The sequence below is a fragment of the Gobius niger genome (assembly GCF_951799975.1).
Source record: "Gobius niger genome assembly, chromosome: 1".
In the NCBI taxonomy this organism is placed as follows: domain Eukaryota; kingdom Metazoa; phylum Chordata; class Actinopteri; order Gobiiformes; family Gobiidae; genus Gobius; species Gobius niger.
The window spans coordinates 42,644,253-42,658,104 of record NC_136852.1 but is presented as its reverse complement, the minus strand read 5'-3'; the positions used below and the strand labels follow the sequence as shown (position 1 = coordinate 42,658,104).

The window sequence follows — 13,852 nt, the reverse complement described above, 5'->3', positions numbered from 1 at the left end:
GTTAAATAACATTTAACAAGTATTTAAATGTATTTTGATGTATTTGTAGCTTCTCTGTATAAAAAGTGTCAGGTGGAGTTTTCTCTAAAATTTAAATAGTTTCCAAAAAAATTGTACAAAGTCAAATCTTTGCCAAGTATATCTTAGACAGCCTTTCTCCTCTGAACATTTAATCAGTAATTTGTAACTGACTGATGCTGGAATCAGCAATAAAACCAGAGGACCACGGACAGAGTGCTCAGTGTCAGCCCAAAACAGTGATCGGTTCAGTATCGGATGTTTTAAACCAATATCTGATTTTTTTTTTTCTAGTTTTGACTCTGATAACTTATACCATTGTTGGATCGGTGCATCCCTACAATTTTTAGATGGTTATTTGCTGTTTTTTGCAGTTGCACCAGCTGACATTAGCAACTAATTTCAAATTAAATTGGCTTTTATGCGGACTCTTGCATTAGCGTTAGCATTTGTTAGCATGGGTAAACATTTTCTTTTAAAACAACTGAAGACTTTTAAACTAAAGTAATATTTTCCAATATTTACATTGGTTTTACCACCTGACACCAAAACTGTTGTGTTTTTAGACCATATATAGTTGAGCTTGTTTTGATTTAATTGAAAGTAATAAAAATGTCTGAATCTTGGATTGGCGCCATGTGACTTAAAAGGTAAAAACTTCAGTAGAGTTGAGCAAGTCCTAAATATCAATATTTTCAGCTAAAACTTTTTTTACAGCTTCTCTATAACAAGCATCATGTAATGCAGGGTTGGAGGAAAGCAGATTTAAAAAAACTTTTTTTTACATAGTACGAGGAAGCACCCTAATATCCATTTGAGTATATACCGAGCTAGACTGTAGGCAGACATTCCTACCCTCCTAGACTTTCATTCTAAATGGAATCCTGAATTTTTCTATCGCAGTCTTTCCACCGATTTTTCTCTGTTTCTCTGCTAAATATTGCCAGTGTTGGTTGGCCAAGTTAAAAACACTAATATATTGTGTATTAGTGATTACAGCTCTAAAAGTGTAATGTTTGTATTACATATTCCCGTTTCAGAAATGTTGCAGTGTTACACTACTTTGATTTACTTTTGGCAAAGTATAAACTGAAAATAATAAATAACAATGCCACCAAGCAAAAGTGCAGTCAAAGATTTCCTTTTCCTTCGCTTTCCCCCATTCTCTTGATACAGATTCTTTAAATCTCAGTGGCTGAACTCTGGAGGTTTTGAATATTTACAGAACATTCGCTCTGAGCAAACCGAGTTCAGCTGTAGAGACCTTGATGAAACACCAAGAGCCTCCTACAAACATCCAATTTAAGTTTACTCCATCGACACGTCCTCAAGCAGCAGCGCTTTAGCTTTATGAGGGAAAAAGTTAAAAAACCTTCTAATGCGCTTTTCACAGCCAAGCATTTAATAAATGAATCCAAAAAAGATACACTTTTGACTACATCAGTAATAATGAAATCAGGTACTTTTACCACATCTGCACTCATCAAATTCCAGAACATGAACGCAATCAAACACACATTTTTTTTCTCGTTTTGTAGTTTATTAAAAATGTCCATTCAAATCAAATGACGTCAAAATAACCAGCCCCTCCCTCCCTCCTGCCCGAAAACTGCCGCTCCCCGCCCTGGACCCTGAACAATACAAGTCATAAAGGAATGAGCTTCTGTCAATTAATGTGACCACAAAAAAGATGAAAGTATCTCATAAACGAGGCACCAATGCCCCAAAATTAAAAAAATAAAATAAAAACAAAAAAGGTAATGAACTTGATGTTGAGGTCTGCTGCTAGTGCTAGAGATCACTACACCATGGCTTTAGTCGACACGCAAGTAATAGGAACTAAGGAAAGGTTGTTGTTTTTTTTAACATGGGAGCGAATGGGATGACAATTTACAGTGAACACAAGCAGTTTCCAACGAGCGCTTCTTAGTCCGTTGTCATTAAATCAATGCCGAGAGTTAAATAGGCCGCAATATTGAAAGACAGATTATGTTTTGCACAGCTCTCATTTCCTTTGAACCGTTTTGAATGAATATAGCAGGAAAAAAAGGTATTCCAGATTTCCAGTGTGTAGAAATGTGGCTATTATTGAGTTGTCAAAATGAGATATTCAGCATACTTTTTTGAGATGAATTAACCTAGTAAACTATGGGAAATTAAACCAGAAACCTCCAGCCCTCCTAAATCTTACAGCTATACAAGTTTGCACACCAATTCATGCCGAGACAACCGTTTTGCGCCCGTCCAAGGCCGGATAAACGCAGGGGTATCCGAGTAGTGCAACGATATGAAAAACGCTTGATGGAAACATGGCTGGGTAATCTTCATTCAGTCCCATTTAAAAACAGGGCAACCCAGTATTTCGCACACATTTAGACGCTGGTTAGCTATTGATTTACGCACTACTGAGGTTGGGGAGGCAGGCAGGAGCGGTAGCACGCCACCAGCGAAGTTTCACTGAGGTTTTTCGGAAATCTCGAATGCTGTCAGGAGTCTAAAAGCCCTCCTCGTTTCTCGAATGGGCCCGTGAAACTCAGGAGTTCTAGCGTTGTACGACTATTGCTATAACGAAGACGACGGCGACTACTGCGACGAGGTAACTTGGAGTTGTATGGAGAGAAAAAATAATATATGACATCAAGACCTTGGTTTTGACCCGTTTTAGTCCTAAGTTTTTAGACCTGGCTCAGTCCTTGGTAGGAGTTTTGGAAGTTGTAGAAGACGCTCCTGCCTCCCACTCCAAAAGCATGCTTACGTTTACGAAGTGTGTGCAGATCCAAAATACTGGGCCCTGGTCGCAAAAATCCCTATTACTTTGACAAAAACAATGTCCTGCTTCTGTCTTTTCTCTATTCCAAGATGTCGTGCTATTTTTTATAGATTTTTTTTATTAAGTTTTTATATTTTAGGTAGATGGTACTCACGATTCAGGGCAAAGTGCCAATGACCTTTTTTTTTTTTTATACAAAGATGAAAAACAAACTTGGCACCGACAACAGGTGAAGGTGACGGAGGCGGCTTCAGAATGGTGAACGAAGCGCACAACGGGTAAAAAAATAAAATAAAATAATATAGAAAAAAAAAGTATGCTGGAACGAAATAAACTTAAACCTTTGCTCTCGACAATAAGCGGAAAACAATCAGGAAAAACGGATTGAGGTTCTGTCGGGGTTTAGTCATCGTCTCCTTCGTCCTCCTGCGGGAGGGAGAAAAGAAGAGTTAATTATAGAGAAATAAACAGACCAAAGTATTAAACAGATGTTCTGCAGGCAGCCACCAGATGGCACTATTGCACTATATACTCCATTACAGCTGAGCATTTGGAGCAGCGTATCCCTGTAGTTCAAGGGTCTGCAACTTTCAACATCAAAAGTCTTTGAAGTATGTAATACTCATTAGAAGAGCAGCAGTAGAAGCACTATGCCTGTTTTTTTCCCACTCCTAGTAATGGAAATATATTTGTCCTCCTTAAGACATTTGTGGGAAAACAGTGTGTATCTAATTATAAAGCATTTGGAACTATTTTATGAACTTGCAGAGTCGCTTTCACAGAAATGCATGAAAACTAGACTGCAAGTTGTGAAATGTGCCTTTAAACTCATCTCTGAAGAACTGGGATGCTACAAACATCCCGTATGTCCATGATCTGTCCCTCTGTGCGTCGGCCTGCACCTGCGCTCGAAGCACAAGGGAACGAGACACTCCAGACCATTTATTTGGGAATCATTCAAATGAAATTACTTCCCTCACAGCTCCTTTTGCATCTTCTCGCTAGTTATACGTAACTTTTAAGCACCTTTTCAGACAGAATTGCCATGGTCCATTCACACCTATCGTATTTGTAAACATGTAGATGGTGCGGTCTAGAAACATAATATGTGGACCTGCCCCGAGCGTCGCTAAAGGAAATGGAGGGAGATCTCGAGGGAAAATTAACTAACTTAATTAACTAAAAGCTTTGATTCAGGTGTGGCTGAAACTGTGCCGCCGCATCATTTTAGGATTGCACTGCAGTATTGTTTGCAGTAGTGGCGGTGATGCATGTACCTCTCCATCCTCTCCCTCGTCTTCCTCATCCTCCTCTCCGTCCTCGTCTCCCTCTTCGTCGATATCCTCCAAACCCTCCTCGTCCTCATCTTCCTCCTCACCCTCTCCCTCCTCGTCGTCCATGTCGGGGACCTGCGCGAGTCACACAATAAAACATGTTTGAAGTTAAAAAGATAGTTTCACACAAGGAACAGGAGGAGTGAATTTGTCCATTTTCATTTAGGCATCGGTCTTAAAACTCTTTACACACAGGTTGACAAGAGGGATCGAATGATGGTTATGTTAGCTTGCAGTATTTAAGCAGGCAGCATGTGTTGTAACCAAAAGAAAGGAATTTGCTCTGGCTTCATGGCACGTTCCCACCACATGAGTCAAATCCACCCGTTTTGAAGCTTTGCGCGCGTTGGACACTGCACGTTTTGAGATTGTTGATTTTGAAGTTTACTGCACACGTTTCATCAACAATTGGTCGTAGCCAATCAGCTGCTAGCTTGGATAAATCCTGTGAAAACGTAATATGCACTAATTAACGTCAATAAAGCCGGTAACTACATAAAGCAGCCGTTATGATGATCACACACTGAGCCGGACTTGACACGTTTGTGGTTTATTGCAGACTTTTAATCAACAATGAGCTGTAGTCGATTGTAACAAGCTAACCGGGCTAGCCTAGCCACTTGCCATCAGCACAAATAATCGCGCTCTATTCATGCGTCTGGGCTGGATATAGGCCAAAATACTGGGGAGACCATGGCACAGACCATGGGGGTATAGTCAAAGATCCATACAACATGTCAGTTAGCAAAGAGGGACTAGTTAGACCCAAAACAGTGTTTATTTTCCAGGCAAGAGCCCCTTCCAAGATGCGGCTGCGCTTCAGAACACACTCTGAGCAGATGTGCGGCCAGAGCTTTTGACGCTCGGTGACAAACGTCCAACTTCAATAATAAGCACAAGCGTCCAACAAGGGGCTTTGAGCACGATGCTGACGCTTGAACGTAGCATTGAACGCAACGTATTAAATTCCACTGGGGGTAACAGAGTTGAAATGGAAGCTTATTTGCTTAGTGCATTTCAAACAAAAAGAGTCACCCAAACCGCTTCAGACAGTTTTAGGGAATATGGGATATAAGATACGGTAGTGGTACATTACGTGTGCAGCTTCAGCTTCCCCTGGGGCAGACTGACAGAAGCACGGCTGCACATCTGTGCCCACACCACCATTCATTCTAAACCTCCGTAGACACGAGGAGAATTCCACAGAAAGAAACTCCACAGAAAGGCCCCGCACCACCGTTACTATGAATGGGGCAGAATGGAACACCGCTTATCTCTTCTTTCTTACATCTATGAGAAAGATCCCATCAGTAATGAAAGCCTACCAGAAACCCAAAACCCGAAATAAAATTGGCCCTGAACCATCGAGCAAAGGCGCCATGCTAAATTGGTCCTGGAGTGTCCTAGAGGCCACTGGGATCGAAATTAAAGGCGCCATGCTAACCACCCACACAGCTGCTGGGTCACTGAATGGTTTTTTTTCCCCATAAAAAGTTGCATAATGCACCTTTAAAGTGAACATAATTATGCAAAATGGGCTTTAGTGAGCTTTAAAACTGGTTATGGTGGTTTCCCTGTGTAGTAAGGGTAGTGAGGGAGTTGTCCTGCCTTTGTGTGTTTGTGCTGAGGAAATGTCCGTTTGTCGAACATCCCCGCCCTCCAGAGTGTAATAATGTTTTATGTTTGCGATAGGTGACTTCTCTCATGTCGTACCAGGTAGTACTGCAGGGGGTTGGGCCAGATGTCGTCCTTGATGACCTCGCCGAGCTCGTCGGCTCCGGCGTCAGCGTGGTCACTGAACCAGGTGAAGAAACTCTCGGGCTCCTCGTGCTGTCGCTTCCTCGCGCCTTTGTTCTGTGCCTGACTGCTGCGTTTGGTCAAGTCCTGAACACACACACGAGTGGTTAGATCAGTTCCACCACTATTGCAAAAACAACAATGCATTTAAGATGCCAGATCAACTTCAAACTATTTCAGGATTTATACTGGTAGCAGGACGTCAAATATAACTTTTTAACCTCTTACCACCCGCCTAAACCAAATGCATTCTGTTCTCTTTTGGCTGTGTAACACCTCATTTGTAAGCGAAGACCCACGAAACTGGGCTTTTTCCTCGCGTTGTTGCTGTGTTGTGTCACGTTTTGTATGTTTGTTTTTTTTTCATTTTGGTCACATTTTTGTTAAATTTGTCATTTTTTGTTGAATTTTTGTCATTTTTTGTTGAATTTTTGTCATTTTTTGTTGAATTTTTTGTTGAATTTTTGTTGAATTTTTGTTGAATTTTTGTTGAATTTTTTGTTGAATTTTTGTCACATTTTTGTTGAATTTTTGTCACATTTTTGTTGCGTTTACATCCTTGTTTTCTTCTAATTTTTTGTGACTATTTTGGTGCTTTTTTCCCCAAGAAGCTTTTTTGATTAGGGTGAAGCCAAACTGGAAAAATGGGATCCGTACAGGGAGTTAAGAGGTTAATACGATTTAAAAGCGAAAATACAGTATTTTTATCGCCACAGACAATATTTATTTATGTACATAATTATTATATATTTTTATGTACATTTTTGTGTTTTTGCTTGATTGTTGTTTTTATTGGAGTTTGTGATTCTAGTTTTACTTTGAGAAGCGCATTGTGCACCTCTTCGCTCTTGTAAGGCACTTTACCAATACAATTTAATTGACATTCCAGTTAGAGGAGGGCAACGTATGCAAAGTAGAGGTCGACCGATATAGGTTTTTATAAGGCTGATGCCGAAATGCACGTTTTTTTGGGGGGCAGATCTATCGTCTATAAAATGATGTTGAACTGTGACAGCAGGGGGCGCTTAATTGGGGCATAGAGCTGATGTATTTATGTTCAATAGGCACTTTAGTGAAACAAAAATAAAGAAACCAAAAGACAGCTGCAAAAACCGCTGCCAAAAATACAAATAAATAATGCCGTTTTTTTAAGCCACATAGAAATCCAACTTAATGGTGCCTTCGAGGCAACTGGTAACTGGTATTTTTCCCACTTGAAAATGACGACCTACGACTTCAGAGCGTTCCAGGTGCTTAAACTTGTGTGTAAACAAAACTGCTAATGCTACAACTGTTAGCCCATATGATGCCAACGTTGTATGAAAGTTCCTCAAAACCAGATATAATTAAAAACATGCGACATAACGTTATGTTGAGCAAAAGTAACGTTCACGTCACTGATGCAGTGGTTTTGTCAGTTTTAGCATTAGCGGCGCTCCACCACTGGGGGCCGCCATTACTGTCTTCATCTTGTATACTAACTCATAGCAGTCTTGAGGTTTACAAGTTGTAATTACCAGTTTGAGCGGCGTTCCCAGGCATTTTTCCAAGTAGGAAATGGGAAACTTACCTGTTACCAGTTGCCGGGACAGTTTTGCATTTGATCAAGGTTATCAAAAAAGATTATGCCAATGTCGCCCACCACTAATCCCAGAGTATAATTTTCAACTTGAGTTTTAAGAGTATGTAATTCCGAAAGTGGAGTCTGGAGCCCCCTGGTGATCTTTAGAGGCATTGAGGGAGGGCTCCGAAGGATTTGACATTCCTTAAAATATGATTAGATATGCCACTTTGAATCAGTATCTGGCCAATAGTTTTCACTAGTCGCACACTTACAGATAAAAATGGTTTCTATGACAGTCAAGACAACCTAGAGCAGGGGTAGGCAACATCAGGCCCGGGGGCCAAAACCGGCCCTCCATCATCAAACTCTGGCCCTCAAGATGATTTTGAGACATATTATGACCCAAATCAGAGATCAAACACCTGTTAAAGTACTCTAGAAATGTGAAAAATACTGTCAATTCCTTAAAATGTCTTAACAGAGCACCCTTTTAGGCAAAAATCCTAAAAGAATAATCATCTAAAAAGGAAGAAAGGACTTAAATCTACTTGAATTAAGATTAAATCTAAAGTTTGAGTAGATTTGGTTTGGCCTTAGAGCAAATAAAACCTATTCTTGCCAATGGAACAAGCACGTTTTGTTCAAGTTTTTCCTTAATTCAGATTATTTTGCATAATTTCAAGTGATAAAATAAATATTTTTTTACAGTAAAAGTTAATTTGTCTGTTTCCAGTGGGATTTCTATTCGATTTTAAGTAATTTAACAAATTTAAGATGGACATTTTTCCAGTGTATATGATGTACAACACTGGCATATGTAGAAAGTGATGCTTCAATTGGAGGGTCCGGCCCTTGGTCTTTTGCCGATGAAGAAAGCCGGTCCTCCACCGAGCAAACTTGCCGACCCCTGACCTAGAGTGTGCTTTTACACCGGCCTTTACAGCCGCAGTCACTTGTGTACGACACTAAGCGTTACGCAGCTGTTACGAAAAGTGGTGCCGAGATCATACAGACCTTCCCTGATCTCCATTTGATTTCTGTGGATTTTGAAGAGGGGTCTCCGCTCTCGTTCAGGTGGAACTCTTTGGAGAGCGTTTTGTTTTCGAAGTACGGATTTTCATCAAAATACTGCAACGGATGAAAAGGCAAAAGTCAGTGGGGACTAAAACAGTGCAAACCGAGTACAAAGTCTAAAGAAAGAAGGAAAAAAAAGCATTACTAAAGCATTGAATCACAACACAAGACACTGAATGACATCTCCAACTAAATGATGATTTTTTTTATTTTGTAAAAACCAAACTCACAAATTCTATTCTGTATCCTGACTTGATGTCTTCAAACTCTGTCACCTCGACCCGGCTCAGGTAATGCAGCGCCTCCTCGTCCTCCTCCCCGAGTAGAGCAGATACTGGAGCAAGGACAGATTTAGTCAGTCCATGCACAAATTAAATAACACACCCAGGCAGTTGTTGCATCAGGAGTTTGTCATTTCAGGAGACAAAAACATGGGTCATATGGAAGTGACCCAGAGTTATTATTAAGTACATGGCTCCAGACTCACATTTTGAGTTGGTTGCTCAATGCAAGTGTCACATTTCGGAGCACCACTCTGCCTTTAAAAAAGTGGTTCAGTGCCAATATTTATAAAAATAAAAAAAACTCTCAGCATCTAAAGCTTTTTATTTCAGTTTGTCTTCCATTATACTGCATGTACATTAATATAGACACATCTATGACAATTACCATGATTTTTAGGGTTATGATTTCAGTGAGATGTAATATTTTTCTGCCTGAATATATCGAAATATCAAACATCAGTATTATTTTTACACTACTTCTCTCTCGTGCAATGTTACCTTGTGGATGGTTGACGAATGTAGTGACCCAGAAGTTGGGGATTTTGGCGATCAGTTCCGACCTCTTCTGAAAGAACGGCTGACGGAGTTTGTTGTATTTCTGTTCTACTTTAAGGATCTCCTCGCTGGCGCTTTCGATCAACCTGTGCACGAAGACAAACGGTATTAGAGGGAAGTGTTTGGAGAATCTTGCAAAGAAGTGACATTTTAATCACAAAACATTCAGTCTCATTGTCTGAACGTGGAGGAGAAAGTCATGGAAACGGATGCTAAAAGCTTAAGGACTCTTACCTGTCAATTTCATTCTGGACTTCATCGATGTGTTCAATCGCCTCCTGCTGCTCTTTCTCTGTAAACAGTGAGACAGTTAAAAACAAGTCGAAGAAAGTCTGTGAAAAATGCAAACATAGACCCCTTTATCGACGCCATTTTGCCAACTATACAATCTGTTTTGTTATATCTGTTAGTCACAAATATACAAATTCTGCCATTTCTTCTATTATTTTTGTCATTTTTCAAATCCTTTTTATTGTGGTGTTTGCTTTTAATTATTTTTATACGATTACTACCATTATTGCACTTCTGTGACAACGCAATTTCCCTGTAGATCATTAAGGGGAAAACGTTCCTGTATACCAGGGGTGTCCAAACTTTTTTCACGACTTTCTATTAATGGATTTTCATTTATTTTTAACAAAAGAAAAAAGGTAATCACAGCGAAAACACAATTACTCACCAGCACAGACTGAGATGTATAGCTCAGAGTAACTTAACATGAAAAAAGTATTAACTGACTGTTTTTGATTTATTAGAAATTGTGATTAACACATGAATACTGTGTTCATTACTACAACAGTATAGTTGCAGATGAAACAAACATCTTCCATGTACCTCTGTGCAGAAATAATAGTTTCCCCGCTGTGACTGAAATTTTTGTCACAATTTTTGTTCAATCTTGCCTTTCTTTTTCTCTGCCATCTCTTGTTTGTCTTTTGCATTTTTTTCTTTGATTGCTCTGATTTGGCTCCGAGTTAAGACTGAGAATTACATGCAGTCAAGCACTTGTTTCATAAGTGGGACATATTCAATTATATTAACAAAAACAAAACAAAAAAATCTTTTGCAGTTTGTAGTTTGGACACCACTGCTCTATACTACTCATACATGCAAAGATTAATGTAGGCCGACCCCTTTAGCAATCAGCATTCAAAACCTACCTATTTAGTTAATATAACAAAGCCTAGTTATTTTTCAAGTACATGTCGACAACAACCTCACTAATAATTCATAATTTTATTACTTTAGATCTGCCATTCCCAAAGTCCGGGACATCGTGCTCCCCTTATCAATCCGAAAATCATTATTTTGCTCATGGAGTTTGTTGTTATTTTACAGCTAAAATTACATTTGGGGGGCCCCTGTAGTGCAGCTGAGGCGCCCCGGGGGACCCCACTTGCTTTAGATAATCAAACAGTAACTTTACATACTAGCGGAGGCGGGTGTACAGTACAGGCCTACTTTTATTCATGCACTTCATTTACATGTAGGTCAATACTTCAAAAAGTACTTGAGGACTTTGATCCCAATTTGTTTTATCAGTACTTTTAAGTTTCGACTTCTACTTGTGTATCACTATAAGAAAGGGCACATTAGGGTTACACATTTGTTGACTCTTTTCCACTATAAGTGACTCTGTAAAGCAACTAAATTAATTATTTTGAATTTTAATAAATCAATGCACATCATTTTATGAACACCCCCTCCGTTCACGTCATTCTTGTGTATTCTTAAAAATTATAACACTTTTTAAGTTGCTTTAGATTCTGTCTCATTTACATCAACACTGAAACTACTCAAGTAACATTTTCCTCAAGTGAGTTCTGGACCGTGATGTCATATCGCTAAGCATCATGGCATCTGCAGCAATAATAAAGTAATGGAGATTTTAAAAAGGTAAAATACTGGAGTTATTGTTCACATTGGGCTGAAACGACTAATCGATTAATCGACAACTAATCGATTATTGAAATAGTCGATTAATCGATTAATCGGTTTCTGGTTCACACAGACTCAAATAGAGCAAAAATGACATGAAAATGTAGTATTTTTGATGAAAACCTACTTTGTTTTTCATAGTAAGGGTCTGTAGCGTTTTGTACATTGTAAATTTCATAAATATCCGTCTGTGTCTCGTCCAATCAGAAGCAGAATTAGCACCAAGAGCCTCCAACAAACATTTACTTTAAGTTTCCTCCATAAACACGTCCTCAAGCGGCGCTACTTTAGCTTTATGTGATAAATTAAATTTAAAAATCCAATTTTCCTACACCATTCACAGCCAAGCGAGTCATCGATTAATCGTAAAAATATTCGATAGATTATTTGATGACAAAATAATCGTTAGTTGCAGCCCTAGTTCACATTAACACATTTGGACACCACACAGTGAGTTAGACGCATTTATCAGTAGTGACTCAACAGCTAAAGGAGTTGTTCCACGGCTTATTCTCTTCACTTTTTATACCGGTTTAGCTAATGATAATCTATGGCAAATGTTTGCTAACAGCAACAAACTTGGCCGATCTCCATGGTAACAGAGTAAAAGTGTGCCTACTCTACGCATCGTTGCATAACAATAAACAACACGCATTAGACACCGACATGGGAGTTATTTGTTTACATGTCATAACACCTTACGACACTGCTCGGGCAAAGTCAATTCCATCACTATCGTTTTTCTGTCGGATAAATGCCTGCTTTTTTCCCCCCTCCGGAGATGAGGCAGATCCGGGCGGCCAATCGCAGCAGATCTAGCGGCGCAGACGGGCTCCGTTTCCGGCCACTGCTCTCGACAAGGCCGCGTGGTTTGAATGTGGGACACACAACACAGCGCGAGTCGCAACAAACGTGTTCACTGCAAAGAGGGGAACGAGGGGCCAAGAGAAAAAGTCCCCAAACTACTCTGTTACGTACAAATCACGACTTTTGCCGGGCCAAACATTAAATAAAACCCGTGCAAAACGCGTATAGGGGGGTATTTAAACGCGAATTAGCACGTAAAATACATAGCTAGCATTAGGCAACGTTACAACAACAATAGCAACCGGCTAATGCTAACGCTAACAAAATCCGCACTTCGCCACTACGTATAAACTCGGGTGATGGCGAAAGCACGAGCAGCCGGGTGGGATTTCATCGTACGCGATACTGAAACGTGTCCATCGCAAGGAATTTGTCGGAAATGCCCGCAGAAATCGAGACACCTGGCCACGCTGGTGTTGCTAAGTCGGCGGCTAACGTGACGCGAACAACAGCGGGGCTACATGCTAACAGAGCTAGCTTCCCGTCGGCGCAACGTGAGTGCGAGTAATGACTGAAAAAGTGCGCATAAGATGAGGGGTTTACGGCGCGAGGGCGAAACAAAGCGCAAGACCAGTGTTGCTGAAATTGCGTGCGATTTCGCGGCGCAATTATGTAAGAAAGATATGCAAAAATGGCGGTGAATGGAGCGAAAGGGAGGCCGCCATTCCAGCGTCTTCTTACCCGAGGTCTCGTCCGCTCCATCGTGGTTCGAGTTTACCTCCTTTTTACTCGCTTTTGCCGCCGAGGCCGACATCTTTTCTCAATCCGGCTGGTTTATCTCCGAGGGGGGAAAGCGGCTTGGTGTTTTCCTTTGCGGGGGTGATCTTCTGGAGCAGGGGAAATGCGGTGTTGAAAGTTGCAAGAGAAGAAGGAGCGCGCACAGACAACAACGTGCTGCTGCTACCGCTCCGTGTCCATACACGATATACACAGACCCAGCGAGAGGAGAGCACGCTGCAGATTCACGACCGCGCATCCAGGGCCGCAGCTTCACGACCCGCGTTAATGTTAAGAGACAGCGCCGCCTGCTGTTTGGAAGAGCGTGGAACAGTGGAAGCCAAGGGCCGATAGCGTGCGTAAATCTCTGTTTACCTGCTTTAATGCATTTTGAGTTACTTTCTGAAATCGCCATGCTTCAGGGAGTACTTGTATCTCCTAGGTTACTTTCGTTTCAGCTTGAGTTTGAAGTATGTTAACAATAGCCGTGTCATGATAACAGTATCTGAAGTTTGGTACCAGGCTATTGAACTATCACGATAAACGATATTATCAAAGACCTTATCATGCCAGAGAAACTAAATCTAAAGCTTAAAAGTGACAGTAAAGCTCTGTTTGAAAAGTACCGAATCTTAAAATATCTCACAATAGCCTACATGAAATACAATGAGACAACTTTTTAGTTTTTTGGTTTCTTTTTGAAAGACACTAGGTAAAAACAAACCAAGCTGTTCAAATACCTTACGCGTTTCGACGGACAAGGAACTACTTCCGTCAGACGAAGACAGAAGTAGTTCCTTGTCCGTTGAAACGCGTAAGGTATTTGAACAGCTTTGTTTGTTTTTAGTGTCTTTCAAAAAGAAACCAAAAAACTAAAAATGTGTTACTCAAGAAGACATAATGAATGTAATAAAAGAATGGGACAACTTGCTTT

General features: G+C 40.4%; 1 protein-coding gene across 1 annotated transcript; it reads right to left on the bottom strand.

Annotated features, from left to right (window-relative positions):
- Nucleotides 1-1,868: 1,868 nt before the first annotated feature.
- seta (SET nuclear proto-oncogene a) lies at nucleotides 1,869-13,137 on the bottom strand. Its single transcript, XM_079568816.1, has 8 exons — nucleotides 12,883-13,137; nucleotides 9,631-9,688; nucleotides 9,340-9,482; nucleotides 8,788-8,891; nucleotides 8,498-8,611; nucleotides 5,836-6,006; nucleotides 4,066-4,197; nucleotides 1,869-3,214 (listed from the first exon to the last, which is right to left on the bottom strand). Exons 1-8 carry the CDS (start codon nucleotides 12,953-12,955, stop codon nucleotides 3,191-3,193), a joined length of 819 nt encoding a protein of 272 aa, XP_079424942.1. The 5' UTR covers nucleotides 12,956-13,137; the 3' UTR covers nucleotides 1,869-3,190.
- Nucleotides 13,138-13,852: the final 715 nt, after the last annotated feature.

Bases quoted from the DNA above. Each gene is read 5' to 3' on its own strand.
- seta (XM_079568816.1), bottom strand. From the start codon at position 12,955: ATGTCGGCCTCGGCGGCAAAAGCGAGTAAAAAGGAGGTAAACTCGAAC. The intron at 8,612-8,787 runs GTGAGTTTGGTT...CATCCGTTGCAG, and splicing joins CAGGATACAGAATAGAATTT to TATTTTGATGAAAATCCGTA. The intron at 3,215-4,065 runs GTACATGCATCA...TCCCTCCCGCAG, and splicing joins ACGAGGGAGAGGATGGAGAG to GAGGACGAAGGAGACGATGA.